We start from the raw sequence: 13,859 nt of genomic DNA, 5'->3' as shown, positions 1-13,859 counted from the left end.
CGATGGGCAAAGAGGAGGAGGGAGGAGGGCGTAGACGGCGGGCGGCCAGAGGAGGGAGGAAGGGAGGGAGGGAGGCACGAGGGAGGAGGGAGATACCTTGGGGACGACGACCGGCGACGGCGGCGGCACAAAGAGCGAGCGAGAGAGTGTGAGGTAGGAAGGTAGTGGAACAGGCCGCAGGGGAAGAAGAAGGGCTTGCTTAGGAGTAGCGCTGGGGTATGGGTGGGGGGCCAGGACCAACGCCGCTGCTATGTGGGCCGGGGAGCTGGGCCCGGGCTGGCCACAGTAGCAGCGGGGGCTGTGGCATCGCGCTACTACTAACGGGCTTAGTAGTAGCGCGGTTCGACGACGCACATTGCTACTGCGGCCAGCCCGTGGGAGCACTGCGGAGCGCGTGTCGAGGCACTCAACGCTACTGTTAAGTTCTACCTATAGCGCATGTTCTGCCCCGACGCTACTTACTACTCCCTCTGTCTCAAAATAAGTGTCTCAAGCTTAGTACAATTTTGTACTAAAGTTAGTACAAAGTTGAGACACCTATTTTGGGACGGAGGGGTACTTAAAAGCAGCCTGAGTTGTTAACCCGCGCTACTACCGAGATTCTGCCTATAGCCTTAGAGCATCTCCACTCGCCCCCAACATGCCCCCCAGGGCTCTTTTTATAGCGTCGGCGCCGAAAAATCGGCCGAGTCGCGCCCCAGGACCTTGTTTATTGCCGGTTTGGGCCGAAATAACAGCCGGCGAACCCGAGCCGAACCCAAGCCCCCGGGGGCCGCCTGGGGGCGCCGGCCGAAATAAAAAAGTGTGTGGGTTTGCTCTATCGGCGAGAGACGGCACTTTTTTCCTGCGATCCCTTGCTTTCCCCCTCCATTTCCCTCCAGTCCCCCTTCTGCCCCTCTTCTCCTGCCATTCTCCTCCCTCTCCCCGCCATCCCGCCATGCCGCCGAAGAAGTATACGGCCCCTCGCACCGCTGCCGTTGTCGATGCCACCCAGCCGAAGCAGAGGAAGCCGAGGGCGCCGCCGGCAAAACCACCGGGCATGTCGAACGCCGATGTGAAGGCGGAGGTTCAACGCCGGGAGGCTGTCACCACTGACCGGCGGAACAGGCTCAACGCCAAGAGGGCCCGGGACAGGGCGGCGGCGCAGCAGGCAGAGGCGTCTTGCGCAGGGATGATGAATCCACCCGGCGGCCACGGCCCACAAGCTGCCTTCACGTCGGGTCGCCGGCCAGCTTCTCACCGTCGCCACAGCCCTGGGGGTGCGCACCCTCGCCTGGCTCCGGCGACGGCGACGCGCACGGCGGATTCAACCCCAACATCACCTTTCTGCATGGCCAACTCGCCTCACCCTCCGGTCTGAACCCCGACCAGCGCACGCCCTCGCCCGTGTTCACCGGCGTACAGTACCCCTGTATACCTACTCGCCGCCGGCTTACGCCGTCTATGTGCCGTGGCGCCCTGCACTTCTCGCAAGTCTCGTCGTCGCATTTCGGCAACCCCGACGCGACGAAATCCGACATGGACGAGATCATCACGAGCGGCTCGGCCGCCGCCACCTCCCTCGGGTTCCAGGCGCAAGACGATACAATGGACCTTACCGGCGACATGGACGACGAACTCGACTATGGCGAGGAGGAGGAGGAGGAGGAGGAGGATCCAGCGCCTACACCGGCGAGGAAAGGGGAAAAGAAGAAGCGGGGGGGGGGGCAGGACCGGCGAGCCGCGCGTCAAGTGGACGTCCAAAGAAGACGAGTGCCTCGCCGAAGCATGGAAGACCGTCTGCCTCGACCCGATCACCGGCACGAACCAGAATGCCGACACGTACTGGGAGTGCATCAAGTCGGAGTTCGACGAGCGCAAGTTGGTCGACCCCTACTTCGCCACCATCCACATGCAGCGCGGCTCGAAGGCCATGTCGAACCATTGGGCGATCATCCAAATGGCCTGCAACAAATGGCATGGAATCGTCGAGGAGATCGCGGCTCGCCTGGAAAGCGGCGCCAACGTCGAGGGTCAGGTATGCACAGACGCCGGCTCTCGCTTCTTTTCGCCGTGTGCGTCGCCGACACTTGTTCTTCGGTGCAGATGGTTCGGATGTTCGCCATGTTCCGCCAGGATAACAACACCGACCAAGAGTTCAAGTACCTCCACGTGTTCTCCCGGATCGAGAAGTGCGAGAAGTGGGCGGATGTCCGGCGCACCCTCGCCAAGGCCAAGGAGACGTATAAGCCAGACGCGCCCACGCCGGGGGCGGCAGATGGGCGCCCTGACGGTAACAAACGAGCCAAGATGGCGAAGGACGCCGCACCGGCTACCGAGCGCCTGCACGTGTCCATCGAGCAGTGCATCGCCGACGCCAAGAACCACGTGGCCCAGAGGGAAGAGAAATCCGAGGCGCGGTGGTCGGTGTTGATGACGAACAACGCCGTCAAGCTCGACCTACTCCGGACCAACGTCGTCGCGAAGAAGTGGAACACCAACCTGGCATTCATGATGGGGGCGGACATGTCAACGATGGACGAGCAGGTCAACGCGTGGTACCTGACGGAGCGTGGCCTCATCTTGAATCATATGTCGTCGACGGCCGCGCCAACTCCCACGCTGACCTCAACGCCGCCGCCAAGCCCGAGTGATGATGCCTCCACGACGAGCACGCCGACTCCCGCTAGTCCGACGCCGTTTGATGCATTGCCTACGCGTCCTTCCTTTTGAACGTCGAACTTTAGAGCATGATTGACCGCCGAACTATGGCATGGTGATCGCCGAACTTTGTGGCAGCCGTTGATCGCTGAACTTGTTGTGTTTTTTTTAGCGGGAAAGGTTAAATTTGAATTTATACGCATTTTGGGGCCGAAACCTGGAGCGTGGCTCGGAACAAATCGCCCCAGGTCAAGAAAGCGCCGGCCGAAGGGCCAAAGTAAAAGCGCCGGGTGCGCGTGGGGCCGAACGAGTCGAGATGCTCTTACCTCCGCGAGGGCACCTACAGCGTCGTCTACAAGGGCCGTCACCGCGCCACAGGTCAAACAGTCGCGATCAAGTTCCTCGGCTCGTCGCCGGACAGCGCCGACGAGCCCGCCGACCCGCGCGAGCTGCTGAGGGAGGCCCGCTTCCTCGAGGCGTGCAGCGGCAACCCTCACGTCGTCGGCTTCCACTGCACCGTGCGGGATCCCGACACCGGCGAAGTCGGCCTTGTCATGGAGTTCGTCGGGCAGAGCCTCAGCCGCTTCCTGCACGAGAAACGCCTTCATGCGGCAGCTCCTAACGGGCGCCGAGGGGATGTAGGAGCGCCGCATTGTCCACCGCGACATCAAGCCCGGCAACGTCCTCGTCCTGGAAGGCGGGGAAGTCCTGAAGATCTGCGACTTCGGACTGGCACCGCGCGCCGGAGATGCTCATGGGAAGCCGGACTACGACGCGCTCGCGGACGCGTGGTCGCTCGGCTGCGTCATGGCGGAGCTCGTCAGCGGCGACATACTGCTGCGGGGCGTGGACACTGCTCTGATCGACATGCCGCACTGCCCCGTGGAGTTCGCTTATCTCTGGACTATCTTCGGGGTGCTCGGAACGCCGGACGGTGCAACGTCTGTTGGAATAAGCCACGGCGTCTGGTGCAGTCGGGCTCGTCGGGTACGTCGGATGCGCGCGAGACGTACGGGACGCACTGATGCGGTCGGGCTCGTCGGGCGCGTCAGGTGCGTGCGGGACATGCGGGACGCAGCGCCGTGGCGAGCATTCGTGTTGGTGACGCGTGAGTCTGTTCTCGCGTTGGCATTCACCGTGTAGGTCTAGGTCCATGAGTTCGTGCTCGTGTCCGTCGTGTAGGTGAAGGTTGAGTCAGAGGCCGTTGGTGATCTGTTGGACGCCGGCCGCGTTGTGCGCGTATGAGCGCGGCGTGCGCTGCTGAGAAGGAGCTACTCGAGAGGTGTACGCGGGCATGCATGCAGTGCATGGAGTTAGTTGGTTAGTGGGCTAGTTAATTGAGCCGTGCATGTTGGATGAGCAGCCGAGTCAAGTTAGAGGCCGGTGTGTTAGCTAGTGATTAGTGCATGGAGAGTTTAGTGGAGTAGTGGGTCTAGGTAGAGATGTGGGCTGCATGGCATGAGTGCCTAACCTTTGTGTATATATATGTTGCATTGATGAATGAAAAAGATGGCTGAGGAAAATATGTAGCCTATGTGTTCGCCAAGGAGAAGAGCCTATGGCAAAGCATTTGTGCTCCTTCTTGGTCCATGCGTGTGTGTGTGTTTGAGTTTCTTCCATGTGTATGTGTTCTTGTGTTCTTGAGAGAAGAAGATTGAGAGAAACCACAAGAGAGTTGTGTGAGGCAACGAGAGGAAGAAGAAGAGCAGCGCTGCGAGGAGAGGCGGCGCCAACAATTGGCATCAGAGCGACCAGGTTCGGGGGTTGCCGCGGCACGCGGCGGCGACCGCGGGGCGCGCGCCGAGCGTGTCGAACATGGAGGCCGCAGCGCGCGGCGAGCGCATGGCGACTGCGACGCATGACGAGTCCGCGGTGGTGCGGAGTGATGTCGTACGCCCGAAGAGCATGGCGGTCGCGGAGACGAGGAGGTCGCGGAGGACCTGCGTGGTGGCGCAGAGGACGCGGTGGCTCGGCGCGACGATCGTGGGGGCACGGAAACGCGGCGCGTCGGTGGAGGCCGCAGCGGCGCGGTGCTACGCCATGAAGCGGCGTCTGGGAAGGCTCGCGTTTGAGCGCGACGCCATCAACAACGTTTGTCACCGAGGGACGCCAGGCGTGTGTCGCCGGCAGAGAAGGAGCTCGGCGTATGTCGCCGGAGACGACGCAGCAAGCACGGTGGCGATCGGCGTCAGCGCGCCAGGTCGAGTCCGCGGTCGTGGCGACATCGACGACGGGAGCTACCCCAACTCCGACGACGGCGACGTCGTGGCTTAGGGTGTGTGTTGGAATAAGCCACGGCGTCTGGTGCAGTTGGGCTCGTCGGGCACGTCGGATGCGTGCGGGACGTGCGGGGCGTACTGGTGCGGTCGGACTCGTCGGGCGCGTCGGATCGTGCGGGACATGCGGGACGCAGCACCGTGGCGAGCATTCGTGTTGGTGACGCGTGAGTCTGTTCTCGCGTTGGCGTTCACCGTGTAGGTCTAGGTCCATGAGTTCGTGCTCGTGTCCGTCGTGTAGGTGAAGGTTGAGTCAGAGGCCGTTGGTGATCTGTTGGACGCCGGCCACGTTGTGCGCGTATAAGCGCGGCGTGCGCTGCTGAGAAGGAGCTACTCGAGCGGTGTACGCGGGCATGCATGTAGTGCATGGAGTTAGTAGGTTAGTGGGCTAGTTAATTGAGCCGTGCATGTTGGATGAGTAGCCGAGTCAAGGAGAGGCCGGTGTGTTAGCTAGTGGTTAGTGCATGAAGAGTTTAGTGGAGTAGTGGGTCTAGGTAGAGCCGTGGGCTGCATGACATGAGTGCCTAACCTTTGTGTATATATATGTTGCATTGATGAATAAAAAAGAGGGCTGAGAAAAATATGTAGCCTGTGTGTTCGCCAAGGAGAAGAGCCTATGGCAAAGCATTTGTGCTCCTTCTTGGTCCATGCGTGTATGTGTGTTTGAGTTTCTTCCATGTGTGTGTTCTTGTGTTCTTGAGAGAAGAAGATAGAGAAAAACCATAAGAGAGTTGTGTGAGGCAACGAGAGGAAGAAGAAGAGCGGCGCTGCAAGGAGAGGCGGCGCCAACAACGTCGCCGGGGTTCACCTCCCTGCCGCTCGCTGCCACGATGCCGCCGCTGAAACTGGGGCAGCGCAGCCGACTGCGCAAGGTGATACCGGAGGACAGATGCTGTCCGGGGAAGGATATGAGGTCATGAAGGGCCTTCTCGCATGCAACCCAGACAAGCGGCTGCCGACTGCCGGCGCGCTCAAGCTCCCCTGGTTCGCCGACGCCGCAAACTCTCCTCCTGGCCTCGCTGCCGCTGGTGCCGATGTCGGCAAGGAGGTGGCAATCGCCAGTTGCCCAGGAAGGAGGAGTAGCTGATGATCAATTCATCTTCGCCGTAAACTTCTAGAGCTGAAGATATTGTAAATGTTGCAATGCACTCTGTTCCAGATTGCAGAGTAATCGTCTCTGTTCCAGCTTTTGTGGAACAATGTACAATTATTTGGGGGCAATCAATCTAATCCACTCGTCCAGAAACAATGTAGTACAATTATTTGAAGGAACAATTGCGCATCTGTTGCAATCTGGGCATGTCTGTTTGCACCCCAAAATATGATTTGTTGCGACGGCAAAGGTTCCTGATAAATATATAGACAGATCACAGTATCGGGAAGTACATGAACAAGAACAACAGATGAGATAAATAAGTCTTCTTTTGTGAAAATCGGCGGTTACCTACGCCACATTAGGCTTCACACCAGGCATCAAATGCAAATATGTTCTAAGTTTACAGCAGTAGTCAGAGACTATGGCACCAAACACGGGGGATAACAAGAATGAAGACGGCATACAGTCTCATACAGAACACAACACTTTGCTTCCAGGAAAAGAATGACAGGGAAAATGGATGGGGAGGAACTACAAGAACAGGAGCTGGTGCAGACCAAGGCCCTCCTCTGCTCCTGCTCCTGGGGTGGGTGTCGGTGTACGTAGTAAGTAGCTGGGCTCAGGTTTTCTTCTTCAGAGGGCTCGCCCCTTTATGATGTCCATGCTCATCTCGCTCGGGTCGGTCGCCTGTAGCTCCACCTGGATGCCATCCAGCTCCCTCTTGAAGCGGTCCTTGGAGCTCGCGTACAGCATCTTGCTCCTCACCCTTGATGTGTCAGGAGCCCTGTGGAAGAAACAGCAAGATGCGCAAAACGCTGCTTCAGTTTTCGGCTGAAAGTAGCAGGAACCAGTTCTGTTTTGTCGTGCATTTACACGATCATGCTTAAGGATTTACGATATCGCAGACAATTCGTTATGTACAGACTCCAGAACACTGAAACCAGGAAGCAGCTTGTTAGAAGAAACAGTCTATGGCCTTTTTGAAGTTTTAATTTTTGATGTCACACTGAAAACTGTCCACTACAATATATATAAAAGACATGTCTTCCTTGGCGCTACGGTCTGTAACGCAAATTTGGATTCAAAAATTTAATACCAAGTTCTTGAGATTCTAATATTGATTTCTTAAAATCCATGCTTCCTACGTTGGATTTCTGTTTCCATTTCTCGTGTGGTAAATAAGCTAGTAAGTGCCCTCCCGGTTCCTTTGCAAGCTGATCTAACAAAATTACAGACTTTGGTCACCTGTGTAATATGAAACAAATCTGTAACTTTTTGTGGACAACGGAATAAATGTGCTAATTTGCTCCAGAAGTGGCAAAGGGTGTGTTCAGTTATTGCTTGTAGAAACCAAATGATCAAGAATAAAATGAAATGCCAAAATGCATTGATCTAACATGCAGAGGTGATTTTATCAAACTTAATCCCATCCATATTCATAAGATTGAATCAGAACTCTGTAATATACTATGAAAATGATTTGGTCATTTAAAAAAATAAAACAAACAATATTTGTGACCCGAGCAGGTGTTACCAAGAGATGAAGAAGATCTTGCTCTTCTGGCAGTTCTCATCAGTGACGAAGTCAAAATCAAACACTGCATAGCGGCACTCGTCAGCTGGCAAGCAGGCTGTGAAATCATCGTAGCTCTCGGTTTTTTCCCCGACCCTGTCCACCACCACCTGCTGCACCTTCTCATTGATCTTGAACACGATGAAGCGGAAGCTCCTCTTCGCCTTGAGTTCCTGGAACTTGAGTTTGCATTCGTCGCAAACGGCCATTCCTGACGCGGAATTCGACTTGCAACAAGGAATTCCCATAACGTGTTAACACATACCCAGTTATAAGGGAACGGTTCCTTGAACAGCATTGTGAAAGAATGAGGTTGGGCTCTACTCACCATGGTTGATGCTTTCTCTTGTTTCCTTCCTTCCTTTCTCGGGTTGAGAAGCAAACAGGGGCGTGGCGAGGGGAAGAGGAAGGAAGGGAGGGGGGATGTGCAGCCGCGCAAGCAGGGGCAAGATTTGAAGGCCTGAAAGAGAGGAGAGCGGAGGCAAAATATAGGGAGGCCTGCTGTACGATGCCACCACGTCCGGGGAGGGGCTTTTGACCAAGCATGGCCCCTCCTTGGTGTGTGAGAACCAGAAACTTTTGTGTCCAACCAACATGCGCGCTACCACCCGTCCCTATAATAGACAGACCCTCCCTCAGCCAAATCGTTGCAGCATCAAAACAAGGGTACATGGGATGATGTGTATTTACTCTTAAAAGACACTTCCTTTTTATGGTGTCATGTAAAGAAAAAATCGTTTTGATATATCTGACACGAGTGCAAGACTTGCATTCTATAACATCGCTGTTCTGCATTGTTCAGACCATGCCTCGACCAAACTAGATCCCGGTTCTTTGATGAGGCCCTTTCTTCCCATCATTTTCCAGACATCCTGAACATCGTTCCATCTGTCAGCTGCAGCATATATGTTCCCAAGGAGCACATGATTCCCGGTGTTGTCCGGCTCAAGCTCAAATAAATGCTTCGCCGCAATCTCCCCAAACTCAACATTTTTGTGTAGAACACAAGCACCCAGCAGAACACCCCACACCGAGGTACTCGGCTCGAATGGCATATCTTTGATGAGGCGGTAGGCCTCCTTGATCCTCCCAGCACGCCCAACCATGTCGACCAGGGACAGGTAGTGCTCGATATTTGGCACCACGCCGTGAATGCTACGCATGTCCTCAAATAGCTTTAGGCCTTCGTCTATCCAGCCTGCATGGCTGCAAGCGTACAGCAGGGAGGCAAAGGTCACGGTGTTCGGCTTCACCCCCAGCTCCACCATCCGGTCATATAGCAGGATGGCAGTTCGGGCATGCCCGTGCATACCGTACCCAGCGAGGATGGTGGTCCAGGCAACAACATCCTTTTCAGGTAGCCCGTCGAAGAGTGTCCATGCCATGTCCAGGTCACCTGCCTTGGCATACACATCGACTAAACCAGTTCTGATCGATGTGCTCCGAAGAAACCCAAGAGCCAGCAAGTAACAGTGGATGTTCTTTGCTTGTCCCAGGTCCGCAGATTCTGCATAGGCCGGGAGGATGCTTGCAAGTGTTGCAGAGTCTGGGCGCACCGATTCTCCAATCATCCGCTTAAATAATTCTACAGCTTTCTTCTCCCGTTCACTGCGACTATAACCAGAGATAGCTGCATTCCATGTTTCTGTCCGCCGTGAGCCATTTTCAAGTGTCAACTCCATCATCTTCATCTTATGGCACTTCGCGTAAGTGTCAATAAGTGCAGTCTCAACAACGATGTCTGATTCAAGCCCAAGTCTAATGCACATTGCGTGCATGCACTTGGCACGCCTCCATGACGGCAAGCTGGAACAAGCTGAGAGTAGATACGCCATGGTCACTCCATTCGGCCATGGTGCACCACCAGTCATGAGCATATCAAAACCAAGATTAAAGGCCTCGTCCACACGGTCATTCAGCACGTACGCACCAATCATCACTGTCCAAGAAACAACATTCTTGTCATATTTATGTCCATCGAAGACCCTGCGAGCATCCTCCAATCTCCCGCACTTCCCATACATATCAATCAGCGCGTTCTTCACCGCTGCATAGTCCCCCAAGCCTCTTTCCTCAACCAACCGGTGCACAGCTCTTCCAATGCTCAAATTCTTGGCTCGCGCACAAGCTGGCAGTACAGACACAACTGTGGCACGGTCAACCCCAGCACCATCACCAACCATCTCGCCAAACACCTCCAACGCCCTTTCTGCACAGCCGTTCTTGACGCACCCAGCAATCACCGCATTCCAGGACACGACCGAACGGTTCTGCATCGCACCAAACACCGCCTCCGCCTCGGCAACATCGCCGCAGCTCATGTACATGGATATCAACGCATTCTGCACGTACGCGTCTCCGCCGAAGCCGGCGGCGAGCGAGCGACAGTGCACAGCACGCCCGTGGCGGCTGAGGTGGAGGCCGGCACAGGCCTTGGCGGCCAAGGGGAAGGTGAGGTGGTCGAAGCCGCGCATCCGCGAGTAAAGTGCGACGGCCTCCCTGTGGTGGCCAAGGCCGGTATAGGAGCGGAGGAGCGAGTTCGTTAAGGAGACCGGAGGTGGGTGGGGCATTTGCGCGAGCAGGTTGTGGGCGTCGGGGGGGCGGCCGCTGGCGCAGTGCAGCATGAAGAGGGGATGGATGCTGCTGTGGTGGAGGTGGCCGGACGTTAGGAGGAGAGCATGGAGCTGGGCGGTGGTGGTGGGAGCGAGGGGGATCGCGTTCTTGGAGTGGAGGAGGGCGAGGCATCGCCGCACGAGCGGGCTGGGTAGGAGTATCATTCAGGAACAGAGAGGGCGGCGGGCGCTTGGATCTTCGGTCTTTCTGTTTGACTGTACTCGTAACTCAGTTAAACCGTTATAAACGCCGGTAAACATTTGGATCGGATGGTCCGAACACTTCTATCTAACACGGCTCATCAAATTTGTTTGGATAGGTCCCGGCGTCTTAAATCACATACATCGTCCTCTAGGGCAACTCTAATTGGGACCACCAAATTTATAGAACAAAATGTTTTGCACACAGCGGGCGGAATGCCCATCGTCCAATCAGTCACCACATGTTCGGATCATATGAAATGGACGACGCACAAATAGACGAAAATGAAAGAAAACGGACAAAATTCAAACAAAGTTTGGTATATTATAACCAAACAAACAAAATTTGAACAATTCAATTTGAATTTAACCTAATTCTGACTAAAACTAGTGAGCTATTAGACGGTGCTCATAGAGGTGGACAGGTAGTCTCCGAGGCCAAGGCACCTTCATCACCATTGCCGCCACTATCCGAGCCGTCATCGTCCAATCTGGAGCACGTGGTGGCCACTATGAATTGTGTGGGCGAGGTCTCTCCTCCTTCTCATAAGGGATCAACATAGAGCCATGTCGGATATTCCACACAATAAAGTGTGTTTTGTGATTCCAAACCGGGTGCTCATCGAAGACAGGATCCTTCCGCGTGGCCTCTAGCGCATAAGTCGATCCTCCTCCTCCTCCCAGGCAATGAGGGCGGCCTCCTCCTACGATTGCTCCTCATCAAACATCCGTTCCTCCTACGATTGCTCCTCATCAAACATCTGGGGTGTTGCAGTCCGGCGTCCGATGTGGAGGTCATCGAGACTCCCCCCCTCCCCAATGTTTGGTGCCGGTTTGCGGGATTACTTATGCCTAGACCAGTCCGGACAATTTTGGTGGCAGTCGTTGGATGGCTAAGAGTGTTTGGAGTGTTTAGTTCAAACATTTACGGTCGATTTGGTGACCCGCATTGGAGTTGCCCTTAGGCGAACATTTGGTGGATATGGTCGGATCGCCTCTGCCTGGCCCGCCGTCTGTGAACACGTCTGAACTTGTCCGTGGACATTTGATGACGTCTAACAAGTGATCTACGTTGGAGTGTCCCTAAGGTTTTAGCCATTGGATGGTCGAATTGCTCGGGGTACTAGTTAAATAATTTGACCTGGCCATTGGGTTGCAGAATTACTTGCATCCTGTTGGAGATCGTTGCAGAAATTAAAAAAATTCTACGCATCACCAAGAACAATCTATGGAGTCTTCTAGCAACGAGAGGGAAAAGAGTGCATCTACATACCCTTGTAGATCGCGAGCGGAAGCGTTCAAGTGAACGGGGTTGATGGAGTCGTACTCGTCGTGATCCAAATCACCGATGACCGAGCGCCGAACGGACGGCACCTCCGCGTTCAACACACGTACGGTTGGGGAAGACGTCTCCTCCTTCTTGATCCAGCAAGGGGGAGGAAGAGGTTGATGGAGATCCAGCAGCACGACGGCGTGGTGGTGGAAGCAGCGGGGATCTCGGCAGGGCTTCGCCAAGCTCAGCGAGAGGGAGAGGTGTCACGGGAGGGAGAGGGAGGCGCCAGGGGCTTGGGTGCGGATGCCCTCCCTCCCCCCTCTTTATATAGGGGTCCAGGGGGCGCCGGCCCCCAGAGATCCCATCTCAAGGGGGGCGGCGGCCAAAGGGGGGGACTTGCCCCCCAAGTCAAGTGCCCCCCCCCACCCCTAGGGTTTCCAACCCTAGGCGCAGGGGAGGCCCAAGGGGGCGCACCAGCCCACCAGGGGCTGGTTCCCTTCCCCACTTCAGCCCATGGGGCCCTCCGGGATAGGTGGCCCCACCCGGTGGACCCCCGGGACCCTTCCGGTGGTCCCGGTACAATACCGGTGACCCCCGAAACTTTCCCGGTGGCCGAAACTGGACTTCCTATATATAATTCTTCACCTCCGGACCATTCCGGAACTCCTCGTGACCTCCGGGATCTCATCCGGGACTCCGAACAACTTTCGGGTTACCGCATACTAGTATCTCTACAACCCTAGCGTCACCGAACCTTAAGTGTGTAGACCCTACGGGTTCGGGAGACATGCAGACATGACCGAGACGCCTCTCCGGTCAATAACCAACAGCGGGATCTGGATACCCATGTTGGCTCCCACATGTTCCACGATGATCTCATCGGATGAACCACGATGTCGAGGATTCAATCAATCCCGTATACAATTCCCTTTGTCAATCGGTACGTTACTTTCCCGAGATTCGATCGTCGGTATCCCAATACCTTGTTCAATCTCGTTACCGGCAAGTCACTTTACTCGTACCGTAATGCATGATCCCGTGACCAAACACTTGGTCACATTGAGCTCATTATGATGATGCATTACCGAGTGGGCCCAGAGATACCTCTCCGTCATACGGAGTGACAAATCCCAGTCTCGATTCGTGCCAACCCAACAGACACTTTCGGAGATACCCGTAGTGCACCTTTATAGCCACCCAGTTATGTTGTGACGTTTGGCACACCCAAAGCACTCCTATGGTATCCGGGAGTTGCACAATCTCATGGTCTAAGGAAATGATACTTGACATTTGGAAAAGCTCTAGCAAACGAACTACACGATCTTGTGCTATGCTTAGGATTGGGTCTTGTCCATCACATCATTCTCCTAATGATGTGATCCTGTTATCAATGACATCCAATGTCCATAGTCAGGAAACCATGACTATCTGTTGATCAACGAGCTAGTCAACTAGAGGCTCACTAGGGACATGTTGTGGTCTATGTATTCACACATGTATTACGATTTCTGGATAACACAATTATAGCATGAACAATAGACAATTATCATGAACAAGGAAATATAATAATAACCATTTTATTATTGCCTCTAGGGCATATTTCCAACAGTCTCCCACTTGCACTAGAGTCAATAATCTAGTTACATTGTGATGAATCGAACACCCATAGAGTTCTGGTGTTGATCATGTTTTGCTCTAGGGAGAGGTTTAGTCAACGGATCTGCTACATTCAGGTCCGTATGTACTTTACAAATATCTATGTCTCCATTTTGAACATTTTCACGAATGGAGTTGAAGCGACGCTTGATATGCCTGGTCTTCCTGTGAAACCTGGGCTCCTTGGCAAGGGCAATAGCTCTAGTGTTGTCACAGAAGAGAGTCATCGGGCCCGACGCATTGGGAATAACTCCTAGGTCGGTAATGAACTCCTTCACCCAGATTGCTTCTTGTGCTGCCTCTGAGGCCGCCATGTATTCCGCTTCACATGTCCCGCCACAACGCTTTGCTTGCAACTGCACCAGCTTACTGCCCCACCATTCAAAATATACACGTATCCGGTTTGTGACTTAGAGTCATCCAGATCTGTGTCGAAGCTAGCATCGACGTAACCCTTTACGACGAGCTCTTTGTCACCTCCATAAACGAGAAACATATCCTTAGTCCTCTTCAGGTACTTCAGGATATTCTT

The 13,859-nt window shown here is 54.7% G+C and overlaps 2 protein-coding genes across 2 annotated transcripts; both read right to left on the bottom strand.

The window, feature by feature from the left end:
- Window positions 1–6,318: 6,318 nt before the first annotated feature.
- Window positions 6,319–8,152, bottom strand: LOC123145018 (actin-depolymerizing factor 1). Its single transcript, XM_044564309.1, has 3 exons — window positions 7,914–8,152; window positions 7,547–7,812; window positions 6,319–6,796 (listed from the first exon to the last, which is right to left on the bottom strand). The coding sequence occupies exons 1-3, from the start codon at window positions 7,914–7,916 to the stop codon at window positions 6,646–6,648; spliced, it is 420 nt and encodes a 139-aa protein (XP_044420244.1). The 5' UTR covers window positions 7,917–8,152; the 3' UTR covers window positions 6,319–6,645.
- A 50-nt stretch (window positions 8,153–8,202) lies between these two features.
- LOC123145017 (pentatricopeptide repeat-containing protein At5g39350-like) lies at window positions 8,203–10,502 on the bottom strand. The gene has a single exon (XM_044564308.1). The coding sequence runs from the start codon at window positions 10,360–10,362 to the stop codon at window positions 8,359–8,361; it is 2,004 nt and encodes a 667-aa protein (XP_044420243.1). The 5' UTR covers window positions 10,363–10,502; the 3' UTR covers window positions 8,203–8,358.
- Window positions 10,503–13,859: the final 3,357 nt, after the last annotated feature.

Source organism: Triticum aestivum, chromosome 6D (genome assembly GCF_018294505.1).
Source record: "Triticum aestivum cultivar Chinese Spring chromosome 6D, IWGSC CS RefSeq v2.1, whole genome shotgun sequence".
NCBI lineage: Eukaryota > Viridiplantae > Streptophyta > Magnoliopsida > Poales > Poaceae > Triticum > Triticum aestivum.
Note: the sequence above shows the minus strand (reverse complement) of the source record. Positions and strands in the feature narration are given on the sequence as shown.